At 36.1% G+C, this 13,560-nt stretch overlaps 1 protein-coding gene across 1 annotated transcript in view; it reads left to right on the forward strand.

The window, feature by feature from the left end:
- Positions 1-1,395: 1,395 nt before the first annotated feature.
- LOC106783959 (serine/threonine-protein kinase 17B-like) overlaps positions 1,396-13,560 on the forward strand; it is a 94,799-nt gene continuing 82,634 nt past the window's right edge. The window contains exon 1 of the mRNA XM_014742987.1: positions 1,396-2,830. Within this exon, the coding sequence (XP_014598473.1) occupies positions 2,697-2,830 (134 nt within the window). The 5' untranslated portion in view covers positions 1,396-2,696. The remainder of the gene's footprint in view (positions 2,831-13,560) is intronic.

Consider the following 13,560-nt stretch of genomic DNA (forward strand, 5'->3'; position numbering starts at 1 on the left):
CGACTTTCCGTAACTGGATTAAAACACAGTATAACGAAGAAGACGTACGAAACGTCAACGTTTTCTATACCCATCCTTGATCCTTTGAATGACCGCAATCGAGGTCAAAAATATCGATCCGGAATAACATTGTCTCTTTGTCCTAACTTACATACATACATGCATGTAGGTACATAGAGTAGTAATATATCTCGTTTTCCCTATCGTTTTCATTCGCGTCCTCGAATCATTAAGATTCGAGTACGAGTCAACGGAATCTTATTTTCTGTCGTAAATATCGTAGAAAGATCGTAGAAACGACACGAAGAAGTACGTAAAGTCCCTCGTAATTCGTACGTTCGTGCACGCGTCGCGATCTGTTAGAATGTTCACGCACTGGGTATACAACATCAAATCCGAGCATTTCTTATCGCTCAATGCGAACCGTCATTCGTAAACTTAACAAGTTATAGACGTCGTTTATGTCGATGTAGACGTTGAATCCTTCCTTCTTCGTAAAACAAAGGATCGTTAGGTGTGGTAGGTTAAAAACAAAAACCAAAAAAAAGAATTATTTTTTGTAAATATAGAGAAATAGTGTTTTCATCGACAAGTACTTTTGTATTTTTTAACAGTATGAAAATATTTGTTGAAACGACGCAAAATACGTCGATGATTATGATATTGCATCGGATGTCGTTCATGGTCGTAAACATGTAATACGCATTTTAATTATTATTAAATCAATTTATTACGTTATCGTGCGTACGCAGTTGCATCATAGAAAGAGGAAAGAAACAACGGTTATCGTTATCGATATTACCTAATTTATCTTGGCATTGAAAGTTGCACCGACTTATTAGGAGATCGATAATGTAAGCGCTTGCATATAAGAGATGAGAGAGAGAGAGAGAGAGAGAGAGAGAGAGAGAGAGAGAGAGAGAGAGAGAGAGATTAACTCTGGACCCTCTCTTTTCTTTGCTGTTGCTTCTCTTTCGCTTGGAAACATATAAATTATGCATTCCATTATTCATGCTGGCTCGCCATAATCATGCAAGGTGGTTGACAAGATCCCGTCGCGTCCTACGTCTCTTGTGTGTGTTTCTTCTCTCACAGAAACAATCTCTCTTTCGTTTTAATCCTAGTAAATATTTTATTATCTTCTTCGAACGATTTCTATTAAAAATCTAACGAGAACGAACGATTGTTTAGACTTATTTCAAAAGGACCCCTTCGGTGGTAACTACCATAACTACACAAAACTACGGAATTATTTATCACGATCGTAGTCGGTCGGCAGCTGCGACGAAATGCAAACAGGAGGCAAAGTATATATAATAAAAGAATTCTGAGTGTAGCATTTAAAAAAAGATACTCTCGCATCGATCGTATTAGTCGTAGAATTCTCGTCTCTAGGTAAGATACGCTAGAAAGATATACGGGGGATACACCTAGGAGAGATCGCATTAATTCGTCACGTCGAAATCGAGAAGGAGAAGCAAAGAGAGAGACCTTAGAAACGATTCGCGGAGTCATCGCACGACACGATAGAAGAGAAAGAAGAAGTGGATAACGAGGAAGACGAGAGGGTGGAGGAAGAGGGAAAGGCAACGGAGAAAGAAAGAAAAAGAAGAAGAAGAAGAAAAAGAAGCAAACGCGTTCGAAAGAAAAAGAATATACAGCGGGAAGGGTTCGTAGTTCGCGCTAAAATGTTCGGCTAACGTTCGATAGACTTCGGTTAAGTTCGGTGTCGCCGACGAACATTGAACTCCCCACTCCGACGGCCTAGCGCAGATCACGAGTAAGAGTGGGGACGTCGGCATTCGACGTCGGCTCGTTGGCCAATCGTCGTTTGACCGTCGCGCGAGGTGGTTGTGTGCTACGAAGCTCGCACAGCTGTAAAGCGCGTGCCTCGGCTAATACGAGTAGATATAATACGGTGTGCTGCGACTACTCGTTCCGTTATTGCGACCACGTTTTTTTTATTATTTTCTCATTATAAATACAAAAGGAGAGTTATCTCAACGAGGGAAAACGACCCACTTACGTTACTTGGAAAACTTTACATAAAAACACACAAAAAAAAGACCGAAAAAGAAGAAGAAGAAAAAGTAGTAGCAGCAGCAGCAGCAGCAGGTGGTGATTTTAACACGGAAGACAACAAAAAAATATTGAAAGAAAATAAGAAAAAGAAATAATGCCTCCTCGTACGAGGTCCGAATTTTTTCGCGACAGTGACGACGTGATAATATCCTTCCGTCGTTCCTCGTTACGACGCTGACACCGCGAAAAAAAAAATTAAAAAAGAAAGGAAAAAAAAGGCCTTTGTGAGAAAAACCTGGTGTGACAAAGCGCGCGTTCTTTTTTTTTTTGTTTTTCCAACCAATTCACCCCACCCCCTTTTCCCGACAGCATCGTCGCTACTGACCCCCTCCCCCACCCGTATCAACCCCGCCGCGTTGTTTTCTCGTTCGTTTATATTTATCGTTCCTTTTGTGCAACTCGGATATTAATTTCTACTTAAGGTCAAGACGTGTGTGCGCGCGAGCGCGCGCCTACTTGGTTGGTTGGTTGCTTGCTTGCCTATCTCTAGGACAACGACAACGACAACGAAGACGACGAAGAAGAAGAAGAAGAAGACGAAGAGGACGACGTAGCAACGTACATACGTACGTACGTATCACACGAGGAGAAATTCTTAGGAGTCTCGCGGCGCCATGACCGCGGACGGCCTGTTCGAACTTACCAGCATCCCGGGGCACCTCGCTCCCACGCCCGAGAGACTGGAGAGGGTTCTCTCGAAGCAGACCCTCGAGGAACTCTACGAAGTCGAGGAACAGCCTTTCGCACGGTAAGTGAGCGACACCGACCGATTCGAGACTCTCTTCTTATTATTATTATTATTCTTTTCTTTCCTTATTCTCGAAAAGAGAGAAAAACCCAAGTAAAGATTCTTAATTCCTCTTTCTTTCTTTCTTTCTTTCTCTCTCAACTCTTTCTTTCTTTCTTTCGTATCTTCAACCGGTTTTAGGACTCTCAATTTGAATTCCATCCTCTTGGTAACGATATTCACAGACTTTTTCTTTAAACCCCTTACATTCTATCCCCGCAAATTAAGATCGAACTCGAAAATTCTTAAACCCGATGACTATACCGAGAGTGTGCGTGTATAACGTATTCAAATTTCAATTTTAGAGAGAGAGAGAGAGAGAGAGGGTTCTCAACGAAAAATTGTAGAATCTGTTTATTATTCACTTCTAGGTCACTTTTTGTTTTCACGTTTAAACGATATAATTTAGCCTGTTTATAAGATGTTGTTACTTATGGTATTTGTAGGTTAATGCGATTTAATAATTCTTACGTTATTGTTTGTTTAAATAATTTATTTGAATTATTTATCACATTTGGCAAATTTAACTATCGATAGCAACGACGAAAAATATTAATTGTTTAATTATCAAAATTAGAGATATTATTATACTATCGAAAAATAAACCAAATATATTTGATCATTAAATATTAAATGTTCGATTTCTTGATTGAAAAGAAGTAATCGGAATAATCGGATCTTTCATACTTAATGGTATAATAACAATTCTATCAATTTAATAGTAACTCGTTTAAAATGCAAAAACTCTATCAATGAATAATCAGATAAATGATTTGAAACAATACTTACTAAGTAAACCATAACAAATTCCTATTAAACAAAACAAAAAGAAACATTTTCTGATTAACTAACAGAGATTCAAAGTTAAATATAGATAATATACTTTTAATATATAAAACAATTATTAAACCTATTAAGATTTAGTAAACATAATGTGTGATAGGACATGACAGCTAAAAGCCGCATAACTAGACTAAAAGCTGTGCAATCCGAAATAATCAGAACTATTATCGTCAATGTACCTACCTCTCTTGATATGCGCAAAATAACGAAATATGCAATGACTTTAAATTGAAAACCGTAACGAATGATATAGCATGTTTTTGTAATAATTTACAAGATAAGATTAGACAATCGTTCCCTAGCGATATTGTTAAAAAATTATACGCAGAAGAATTAGATGTTTACGCAGAAAATACCTTAAAAAAAATTGTTATCTCAATAACTTATATTATATTTTAGTGATAATTCTTAATAATGAATGCATCTACCTAATATATAAACGTTCAATATAGTTAAAGAATATAGGTTCTAAAAAAAAAAAAAAGAAAAAACATTCTGTTAGGTAAAAAATAACATTCGATTAAGATTCTTATTAAACTGTAATTAGATGTTATTGTACGTGCGTGTGTATATATGTCGGTTTAATATTTTGACGCATTAACGTTGTGTCAAATAAGGAAAGGAGAAACTTTGGTAGGTAGAAAGGATTACTGAAAGTGTCGTAAAATAAACGTGACGTAATTTGTTCGTCCGAAACGCCTTCGAAAGTCGTTCCTTCGAATATCGTTTTCTCGACCACGAAGAATAATTTCGTTTGATTAGAGCCTCCTTGGGTCCTCCTCTTCTTCGATCGCTTTTTGAGACTCGAACTCGAACTTCAACTCAACTCAACTCACAACTCGATGAGAAAACTTGTTCCTACCGTGAGATCGAGGTCGAACCTTTGCGTGCCGATATTATTTTACGACCTACGCCCTCAAACCTTTTTCTTTTTTTTCTTTTTTTTTTTCTCTTCTCTTTCCTTACACTTTTTTTCGCCTCCGGTCGTCTAACATTAACCGCTACAAGAAAGGAAAGAAATAAAAACAAGAAGAAGAAGAAGAAAAAAGTAGAATATCAAGTTAATGTTTAAAAATGGGAGAAAAAAAATGTTATTCCCAGACGTAAAAATCACAAAAATCCTACATTTTTTTCCTCGCGTTTGTAAAAGACACGACATATTTTTAAATTGATCGTTCGTTTATAATTTTCTTCCATATCGTCGTTGCGAAATCGATTAAAACGTAGAGATATCTTGGAAGTTGTGTTGTTGGGGTCTCGGTCAGGGTTAGGTCATGGACGTTACTTGGATGCAAGATTAGAAGCTAGAAAAGTGCGACTTTGTTAGACTCGTCTCGTTGCAAAGAAACGAACCGATATTATTACACCAAACGCGTATTAATGTTTTACCGTAAACAGCAGGCGTACAGGATTTGCGTTGTAAATGATTTTCTCAGTATTTTTTCTTTTTTGTCTTTTTTTTTTTTTCTTTTTCTTCAACATTTTGTTTCTTTCAATCATTTACAATGTTATTCTTTGAAATCATTATAAGTATATATACGTTATATACATTGGTATTTATACTTGACAAAGAAAATACAATCGCGAAAGGTTATTATAAAAGAAAAATATTCTGATACTCTTGTATCTCTCGAGAACGTAAAATATATTTGTATTTTTTTTAACCGTATGTGTATATATATATATATTTAGGTTCAATAACTTGGCATTGTTTTCTACCTTAGGTTATTATTCTTATGAACGGTTTGCTCCGCGAAATTCAGAAGGCCGTATTACGGTCACGACCAGTCGCGCATTCACCCTCGATTTGCTCGATTGCCATTTTCATTCGCGATTCTTTTGTTCAACGATTGCCTTTAGTAAGCATCTGCATAACTCTTCTCCTGAGGAGACACACTCCTCTCGGTTATGTATACGTATATCGATAATATTGTATTTATTATTTAAGTATTGTATACATATAAACACCAGATATATAGATTCGACACATCTATTGTGTTGTATTTAATAAACAAAAACATGAAATAAATTTACGCGTTCAATAATAGAAATATTAATCTTACATTAGTTAGAATGTTCGAAACGTTAAAATAAATTCTTCAAATGATTCATAATATACTCGTTATTATGTTAGATCGATGATTAGATTATAGATTAGATTAGTTTATTATAGATTAGACGATATATATAAAATAATGTTTCTAGATTCTACGTAGATTGTCTTTTGAAAAGGCGGCACGAATTATGAGAACTAACGAATAAGGAAGCCAACTAGTCCTACGTGTACAATTTCAAATGCCGGTTGCATATATAATTACTTTTCTACCTTCACCCACATGAGATATATTGTTAATGCATTTCGCTTAACGACCGGACGCATCCGAGTTCTTCCGCAACGACGTTAATTATTACAAAGATTTATGCTGCCGTCAATCATGGACGTTCGTTCAGGACGGAACGCCGTGGAAGAAAAGTATCGTGTAATAACATTTGCACCACCGACCGACCACCTGGCCGCCTTCTTCTTCGTTTCTCTTTGAGACTTTTACTAGAAAACTTCTTAAACACAGTGCTCGCGAAACATTTATGTTAAATAGAAAAATAAAGAGAAAGAAATCAGCATTCGTATCAAGAAGTCAATGAGTCAAAGTAGACAAGTATATAAAATGTCACAAAAGTTGCTTTTAACGAGAAAAAGATAAACAAAATAAGAACAATCGTTATTACATTTATACGATTAGAACAGATTGTTTATGTCATTCGAAAGTATTGATATTGATTATTAAAAAAAAAGACAAAAATATCAACCCTCTATGATGTGCGTTGCCATTATAAAATAATAATTTTTCAATTAGGTAAAGTAACTTTTGGGACACCTAGTATACTATAAATTAACCACCGATGCCCGTATAACATTGAGATCTCAGAGTCCTTGATTCGACGAGTTTAGCATTTAAATCGACGTATCATTCTTTGTTTCCATGATGGAATAAAAATTTTGCCGGTTGATTATCGGGTGAGAATTAATTAATGCAAGGTCGTCGAGTCTTCAGAGACTCGAATAAAAAAAAAATCACTTTTGTCGCAAAACCTCGAATGTTCCAGTTTGATGAATACATACATACATACATATATATTTTTTTTTCTTTTTGTTAAAGTTATTCCATTTTCAGGTTATCTTTTATTAGTTAGTCGCATGCCAAAGAAAAAGAAAAAGAAAAAAAGTAGAGCGAAAGAACCGAGAGTATCGAAGGCACGTACAATAAACTAGAGATAAGGAGTGGTCTTAAGAGAGGAGGCAAACATTTCACTATAGCTGCTCGATCTTGAGACGATCGAATCGTCAGAGCGACGCCATAAACGTCTGTAAGAAAAGGGGCTCTCTGATATAAATATTATGGCTCTATATCGTACTACGCTACGTTATTCTCGCGAAATGTAAATAAACCGAAGCTTGCGTTCCGTGGCCACCAATTAAGTGGTCTGTTGCCTGTGAAATCGATACCTGTGCCTCCCGTTCATGGAAGAACGTTCATGAAACGTTCTTTATTAGCCGAGTTTTGCATTTGCAGCAGACAACTTACTTTGGATCTTCGAACGATCATTATTTTACATTTATTTTCTTTCATTTTCTTACCCTTTCTATCTACGATCACTTCTTTTTCCTTTTCCTATATTCTTTCGTTGAAAATAAGCAACGACACGACCAATCTTTATTTCCTTTCGTCATCGTTCCTACGAAACATCGATTAAACCCCCCTACTCACCCAACCCCATTTTGTCAGACATAACAAAACGAGTATAATTATTTTACTAATTTTTCGCGTTAAATCTTTGATATTGTATTCTTACTATTGCCGCATAAACTTGCTTCGATCATTATCTTTTCGTTATCTGTTTTTCTCTCTTTCTCTCTCTCTCTCTTTTTCTCTTTCTCTTTCTTTTTTTCGCGTGATAGAACATCGCCCACTTTAAGATTATTCTTGGAACAATTTAACGTTATCACTTTCGAAGGAAAGGAATATTTTCTTGTTACGAATAATAAGAGAGATTGTTAAAACAAGTTTATTTTTCATACACACACATATATATATAATTGTTTTTTTTATTTTCATTCAAGTAAATATACGCATACGTCTATATAATACACATGTCGTATATAATCAAATAATACATAACACAATTTCATGAAATATTTATTAATTAATAAAAATTCTCTTCATACGTGCATGTGATAAAAAAAAAAAAGAAAGTATAAAAATGACTATTACAGCCACCACCGTGTGTCTTAGGTTTGCGTCTTGCTAGAGATACACTCGCATGATTTATTCATTAACTTCACCGAGGGTGTTACGGTAGACACGCGCCATTCCGGAGCGAAACATCACGGGTGATCTTCACGAAGTTCTTTACCGTTCTTCAAGCGCGTCAGCTTTTCATTGGAAAAAGGAATGAGATGGAAAGAGATAGAAAGAAAGGAAAGATAAAGACAGAGATAGAAAAGAGAAGAAAACGGTACTCTCGCGAAGATCTTTACGGATTCTACGATCGACGTGTTATCCCGCGAGAATGCTTCTGAATCACGATGACGCACGTCGTATATAAGACGTTATACCTCTCACCTTATTGTTTTTTATTATTTTTATGATATAAGAAAATAATCGCGCGTGGTAAATGGAAACGTGAAATTTGTTTGCGAGTTTTGTAAAAACAAAAATTTGACCATATTTCGATTATTAAATATATTACAATTTGTGTATCAAGCGTTTTCGAAGTACGATGATATTATTTTGCGACATCCTATAGTAGAAAGACATATTATAAACTCGTCTTATTGGTGAATGTTATGTACATGAATCACCGCGAATTTCTCATCGTTACGAAACTATTTTATCTGTAAAACGAAGAAAGAGGAAAGAAGTGGAGTAAAGTGAAGTGATGGGGGAAGTGATGGGGAAGTAATCTTACATATTTCTTAACGGAATCCACTGGTTGATGATAGAGATGGGAAATAACCAATGATCTTTCGAAGTACAAGATTCTGAAATGTTATTTCATCTCGAATCGTGATAGAGATATATAATAAACGACAACCGATTAACCCAGAATATCAAATTTACGGTAGGGAAAGATATCGTTGACACGGATGGCCACCGATACATGTCTCTCATAGTTTATTGGGTTTATAGGTAGTACTCTAACGGAACGAATACTAACTCGTGTAGCACTGTTGTTGCATCGGTCAAATCATCGAACGGTAACATCTGGCGACCAGCATACACGGGTTAGCGTCTTATTACAAGTTGCAAGAAACTTTAACTATACACACGTTTTTTTTATCCAATTATTTTAATGCTTTCCTATATTCCGCGAGTTCATAATCGCAAATCATAGTTTAGGGTTGTATTTCTCATTCTTGTTTTTACGGTAGGATGGAAATGTTATGCAAGAGACACCCGAGAGAAATAAATCTATCCGAGAGAGTGTTTTCTCTCGGTCCAAGAGAAAGAGAAAAGAGAGAAAGAGAGACGCGGATTCGAGCTTTACGGTGTTGGGTAGCCGGTGTTCGGAGAATAGCGCGGAAGAAAAAGACGGGGAATGGATCAAAGTAGGAGAGAAGGGTAAAGAAGAAGGAAGAAGAAGAAGAAGAAGAGAAGAGAAGGAGGAGGAGGAGGAGGAGGAGGTGGTGGAGAAGAAGAGGGTTCAGCGTGGGTTGAAAATAGCCTGTGGCCGGGCGGAGTATGCAGAAACCGTCCGCTATGCACTTGCCACTCGATATTTATACCCTTATAGGTAGATACGTTGCAAGCTCTTCTTCTTCTTCTTCTTCTTCTTCTTCTTCTTCTTCTTCTTCTTCTTCTCTCTCTCTCTTTCTCTCTTTCTCTCTTTCTCTTTTACCTCCAGCACGAGGTAAAGTACAAAAGGATGAGCTTACCTCGGAAGATATACCGGCTTTAAGGGACGATATCTGCCTTAGAGTAAAAGAGAAAGAGAAAGAAAGATAGAGAAAGAAGAAGATGAAGAAGACTCCCTTTCTCTGAACAATACGCTTTTACGAGTTACGTTAAGCGGGAAGAGGAGGAGGTTATCGAGAGGAATAAAGAAAGAAAGAAAGAAAGAAAGAGAGATGATGATGGTGGTGACTACTACTACTACTACTATCATTCGTGATTCTCTTCGTCGAACTCGCGAGAGAGAAAAAAGAGGAGCTCGATGACCCCGATAAGCAAACGTCTCACGAAGCAAAGTCGTTCGGTTGCTCGTTTCTGCCACCGTCTTACTGTTCATGCCGTTTCTGCTAACTTAAGAAGAAAGAGAAAAAGAGATAAGATGATGATGACGATGATGATGAGGGGGTATTCGATGGCGCCCGGTGTATTCCCAGTCGCACATCCAAAGCAACCTCTTCTTCTTCTTTCAGGCGCGTTCCGTCACCGGGTCACTGCGTTTCTCGAATCTCGAGTGTCTCGAGACTCTCTTGGTTCCTGACCTCGATAAACGAGTCTGCCGTGAGCAGAGTTCTCTTTCGACTTCTTGGCATCTTAAACTTTTCGCGTGCCTTCCTTTCTTTTCTTTTCTTTTCTTTTTATTTTTATTACTACGTAGCGTCAAAGTTAAATACTCTTTCCAAGTATTAATATAATATTATAATTATAATATTATACATTTGTTGTAGATAAAACTTTTTAGTAACCGACATTTAATGGAACTATAATGACTTTTTGTTTATTTCAATTATTTATAAGAACATTGTTGAACAATTTCCTTCCCAATCCCCCTTTTCTCCACTCCCTCGTTATGTCAAGAACTATTTTCAAACGTTGGCGCACCTTTCTCGACGATAAAACATGCTCGACTTGAAAGCACGGATACTTTGTTATACGTTAATCCCATTTCGTTTCGTTTAATTTAGTTTAGTTTAGTTTAGTTTAGTTTAGTTTCGCTTAGCTTTTAAAACCGTCGGCATTACGAAATTCATCGCGTTAATTGCCACGATATTTCATCAACTCCCACGCAATCGAGCAAACTTCGTTTGTGGGTGCTTTTTTTTTTTATTTTTAGAAGAAACTAGATTAACGCGTCTGCCACGTTGATATACATTCCCCGTTAGATTTTTGATTCGATCGATCAATCGATTATACTTTGACAAAAAAAGTTCATTGACCCTTTACCGTTAACGCGTAATATATAAAAGAAAAAAAAAAAGAAAAAAAAATAAGCAAGTAATCGTACCTATATAAAAGTAACACGTAACGATTAAACGTGACAACAAAGACTATGTACCGATATATTCGAACGGTTAACTATACTACTACACTTTTATTATCACCTGTCGTAAAACGGAAGCAATAAATACACACACCGACGCGCGTGTCGTCGTACCCTGTGTTCGTTCTCGATTCTCGTATTCCACTCGTCTTCTTCTCATCGTTTGAAAAATTTTAGTCTACAAATTTAGGTCGCAGTTCTTTTCTTTTTCTCTCTCTCTCTCTCTCGGAATCGATATATTTTTAAACTTCGTAGGTTTTCAAGGGTACTCCCTAAGGAATCATTCTCAACTGACTTTATTTTAAGAAAGGTAAGGAAAAAAAAAAAGAAAAAGACTCGAAGAAAAAAGTTCTAACTGAAAGGAATCCGTTTGACGAGAGAAATGGAATGAAAATCCGCTATCCTCTGGATTCTCGACTATAAGACTCTGCTATGCGAACGTTCTTGATGGACCGGACGAGTTAACGCGACAGAAACAGGCATGCCATCCGGAAAGTAACGGTAACGGTGCTCGCAATTAGTGCTTCTGAGCTCTCGAGGCTTCTTCTTCTTCTTCTTCTTCTGCCTACTTGCTCGGGCCTTGTGTCGCGTTACGTTCGACAATGACCTTCCTTTAAGAAACGTAGAAACTCAAACTTATGCTCTCTTTCTGTCTTTTTTTCTCATTCCAAAATTTACGAAATCTCTTCACGGTACTCACGACACGTGTCTTCAGAATTAAACGTACGTTTCATTTCGTTACCTCTATTATTTCATGTAAATTGGAATCTCACTTACCGGAGAAAGTATCTTCGGTATTTGGAATTAAGATCGAACTCGATTCAGATACAGGTCGGTTTGAGAAATGTTAATAAGATATGTATTTTAAACGACGTAATATATATTAAGAATCTGATAATGGATTTTATTATTAGCTGATTCTATAAAATTGAAATGGGTTCGATTGCGTCTCGGTTGGGTTGGTTTTGTGCTTTTATATATTAGCGTATTATTTTTGAGTATTTTTTAAGAAAGCAACTAACAGGCACAAGAGATATAATATTTTAAATGAAATCAGATAACGAATGATTTTCTATATCTTCGTGTAAGGTGCGTTTATAAAAGAAACTATCCGGACCACGTCCACGATTAATAAGAAACTTCTAAAGTTGTTCTTTTCCTAATAAGTTTCAATCTTAAAATAATAACCGTACATTTTTATCATATGCATTTATTGAAATCGATTTAGTTCTAACTGATTACAAGTTAAGAGTGTAGAACGAAGAAACGAAATTTTTTAAGTAGACGCTTGAAAAATTTAATTTACAAAATTAAAAGATTAAAATTAATTATAATTAAAAATGTACTTTCATTTATTTTTGCTTGCATCTTTAAAAAGAACGAGCACGTTATACAGAGTGTCCTTAAAGTCTTAACATATAGAAAATTTCATTAAATTATATAAACTTTAGTCAATGTGTCCAAACATTAAAGAGACACTTTGTATCATCACATCGAATTAAAGTAAAACATGAAAAAAAATGATTTCTGATATAGTTTTTTGAACGATACGATTATTCCACAAAAAATCGAGAATCTTTAATACGAACGAATGAATGATTGACGATCCAATCTTATTCTGTATTTTTTTGCGAGTGTTCTTTGAAGTATGAGAGTTAACGCTTCGATTCTTGTCGAAATTGGGGATCTTTTCGTTTTTCGTTCACTCATCGTCGCGAAGGTCGTTGTTGGTAGTCTTCTCAGTTTGGGCAACGGAACGTGCCACAGGACGCAGCTGCTGAGCCTGGAACGAACAGCTGTTCTTTTCTTCGCATATACATATCTCCATTCTTCTTCATCTTCTTTTTCTTCTTCTTCTTCCTTCGGATCTCGTCTTTTCCTTCTCCGTCATCTTCTCATCTTTCTCCTTGTCCTTACCAGGCTAACCATCTTTTTCGCTTAACATAACAATGCTCTACTCCTCTTTCAAGTAGAAGGATGACGATGATGATGATGATGATGATGATGATGATGTACCCTTTTAGAAAATATTCTTGGCCCTGTTTTCTGCGAATTACTGAGAATTAATTCCAAATTTGTCACTTTAAAATAATACAATAATAGCAGGGAATATTTATAATATCCTATTTTTATAAATGATCAAATATTTAAATAATCAAACGTTCTAAGATATTTACTTATCACACAACAAAATTCTTATTATATATATATATTGTTAGATATTAAAAGAATGTAAATCAAGTTTTGAAAAATAATACGATAGGACATCTTATTAAACATCCCTTCGATGATGTCGATCATAAACGATAAGAAGAGAAGGGCTTCAAACGTGTAACTCACAGAGTTAGTAGCCCCCTTCTTCTCGAACACAACAGTTGTGTGTCGGTACTTCTCTTCAACTTTCCGTCGCCTTAATTATACTTATCAGCTCGCTCGATCGGAACACCGTTTGCTCGCGTGATCTTTTCTCTCTTGAATTGCGCCGGAATGATGAGAAGAGGTAGGTAGATAGAGAAAGATGGGAAATGTTTTATGTTTTATAAATAAAAATCAAAAAACGAGGAAGAGAAGGAAGAAGA

Source organism: Polistes canadensis, unplaced genomic scaffold (genome assembly GCF_001313835.1).
Source record: "Polistes canadensis isolate GaletaPanama2010 unplaced genomic scaffold, ASM131383v1 scaffold_1, whole genome shotgun sequence".
Lineage (NCBI taxonomy): Eukaryota > Metazoa > Arthropoda > Insecta > Hymenoptera > Vespidae > Polistes > Polistes canadensis.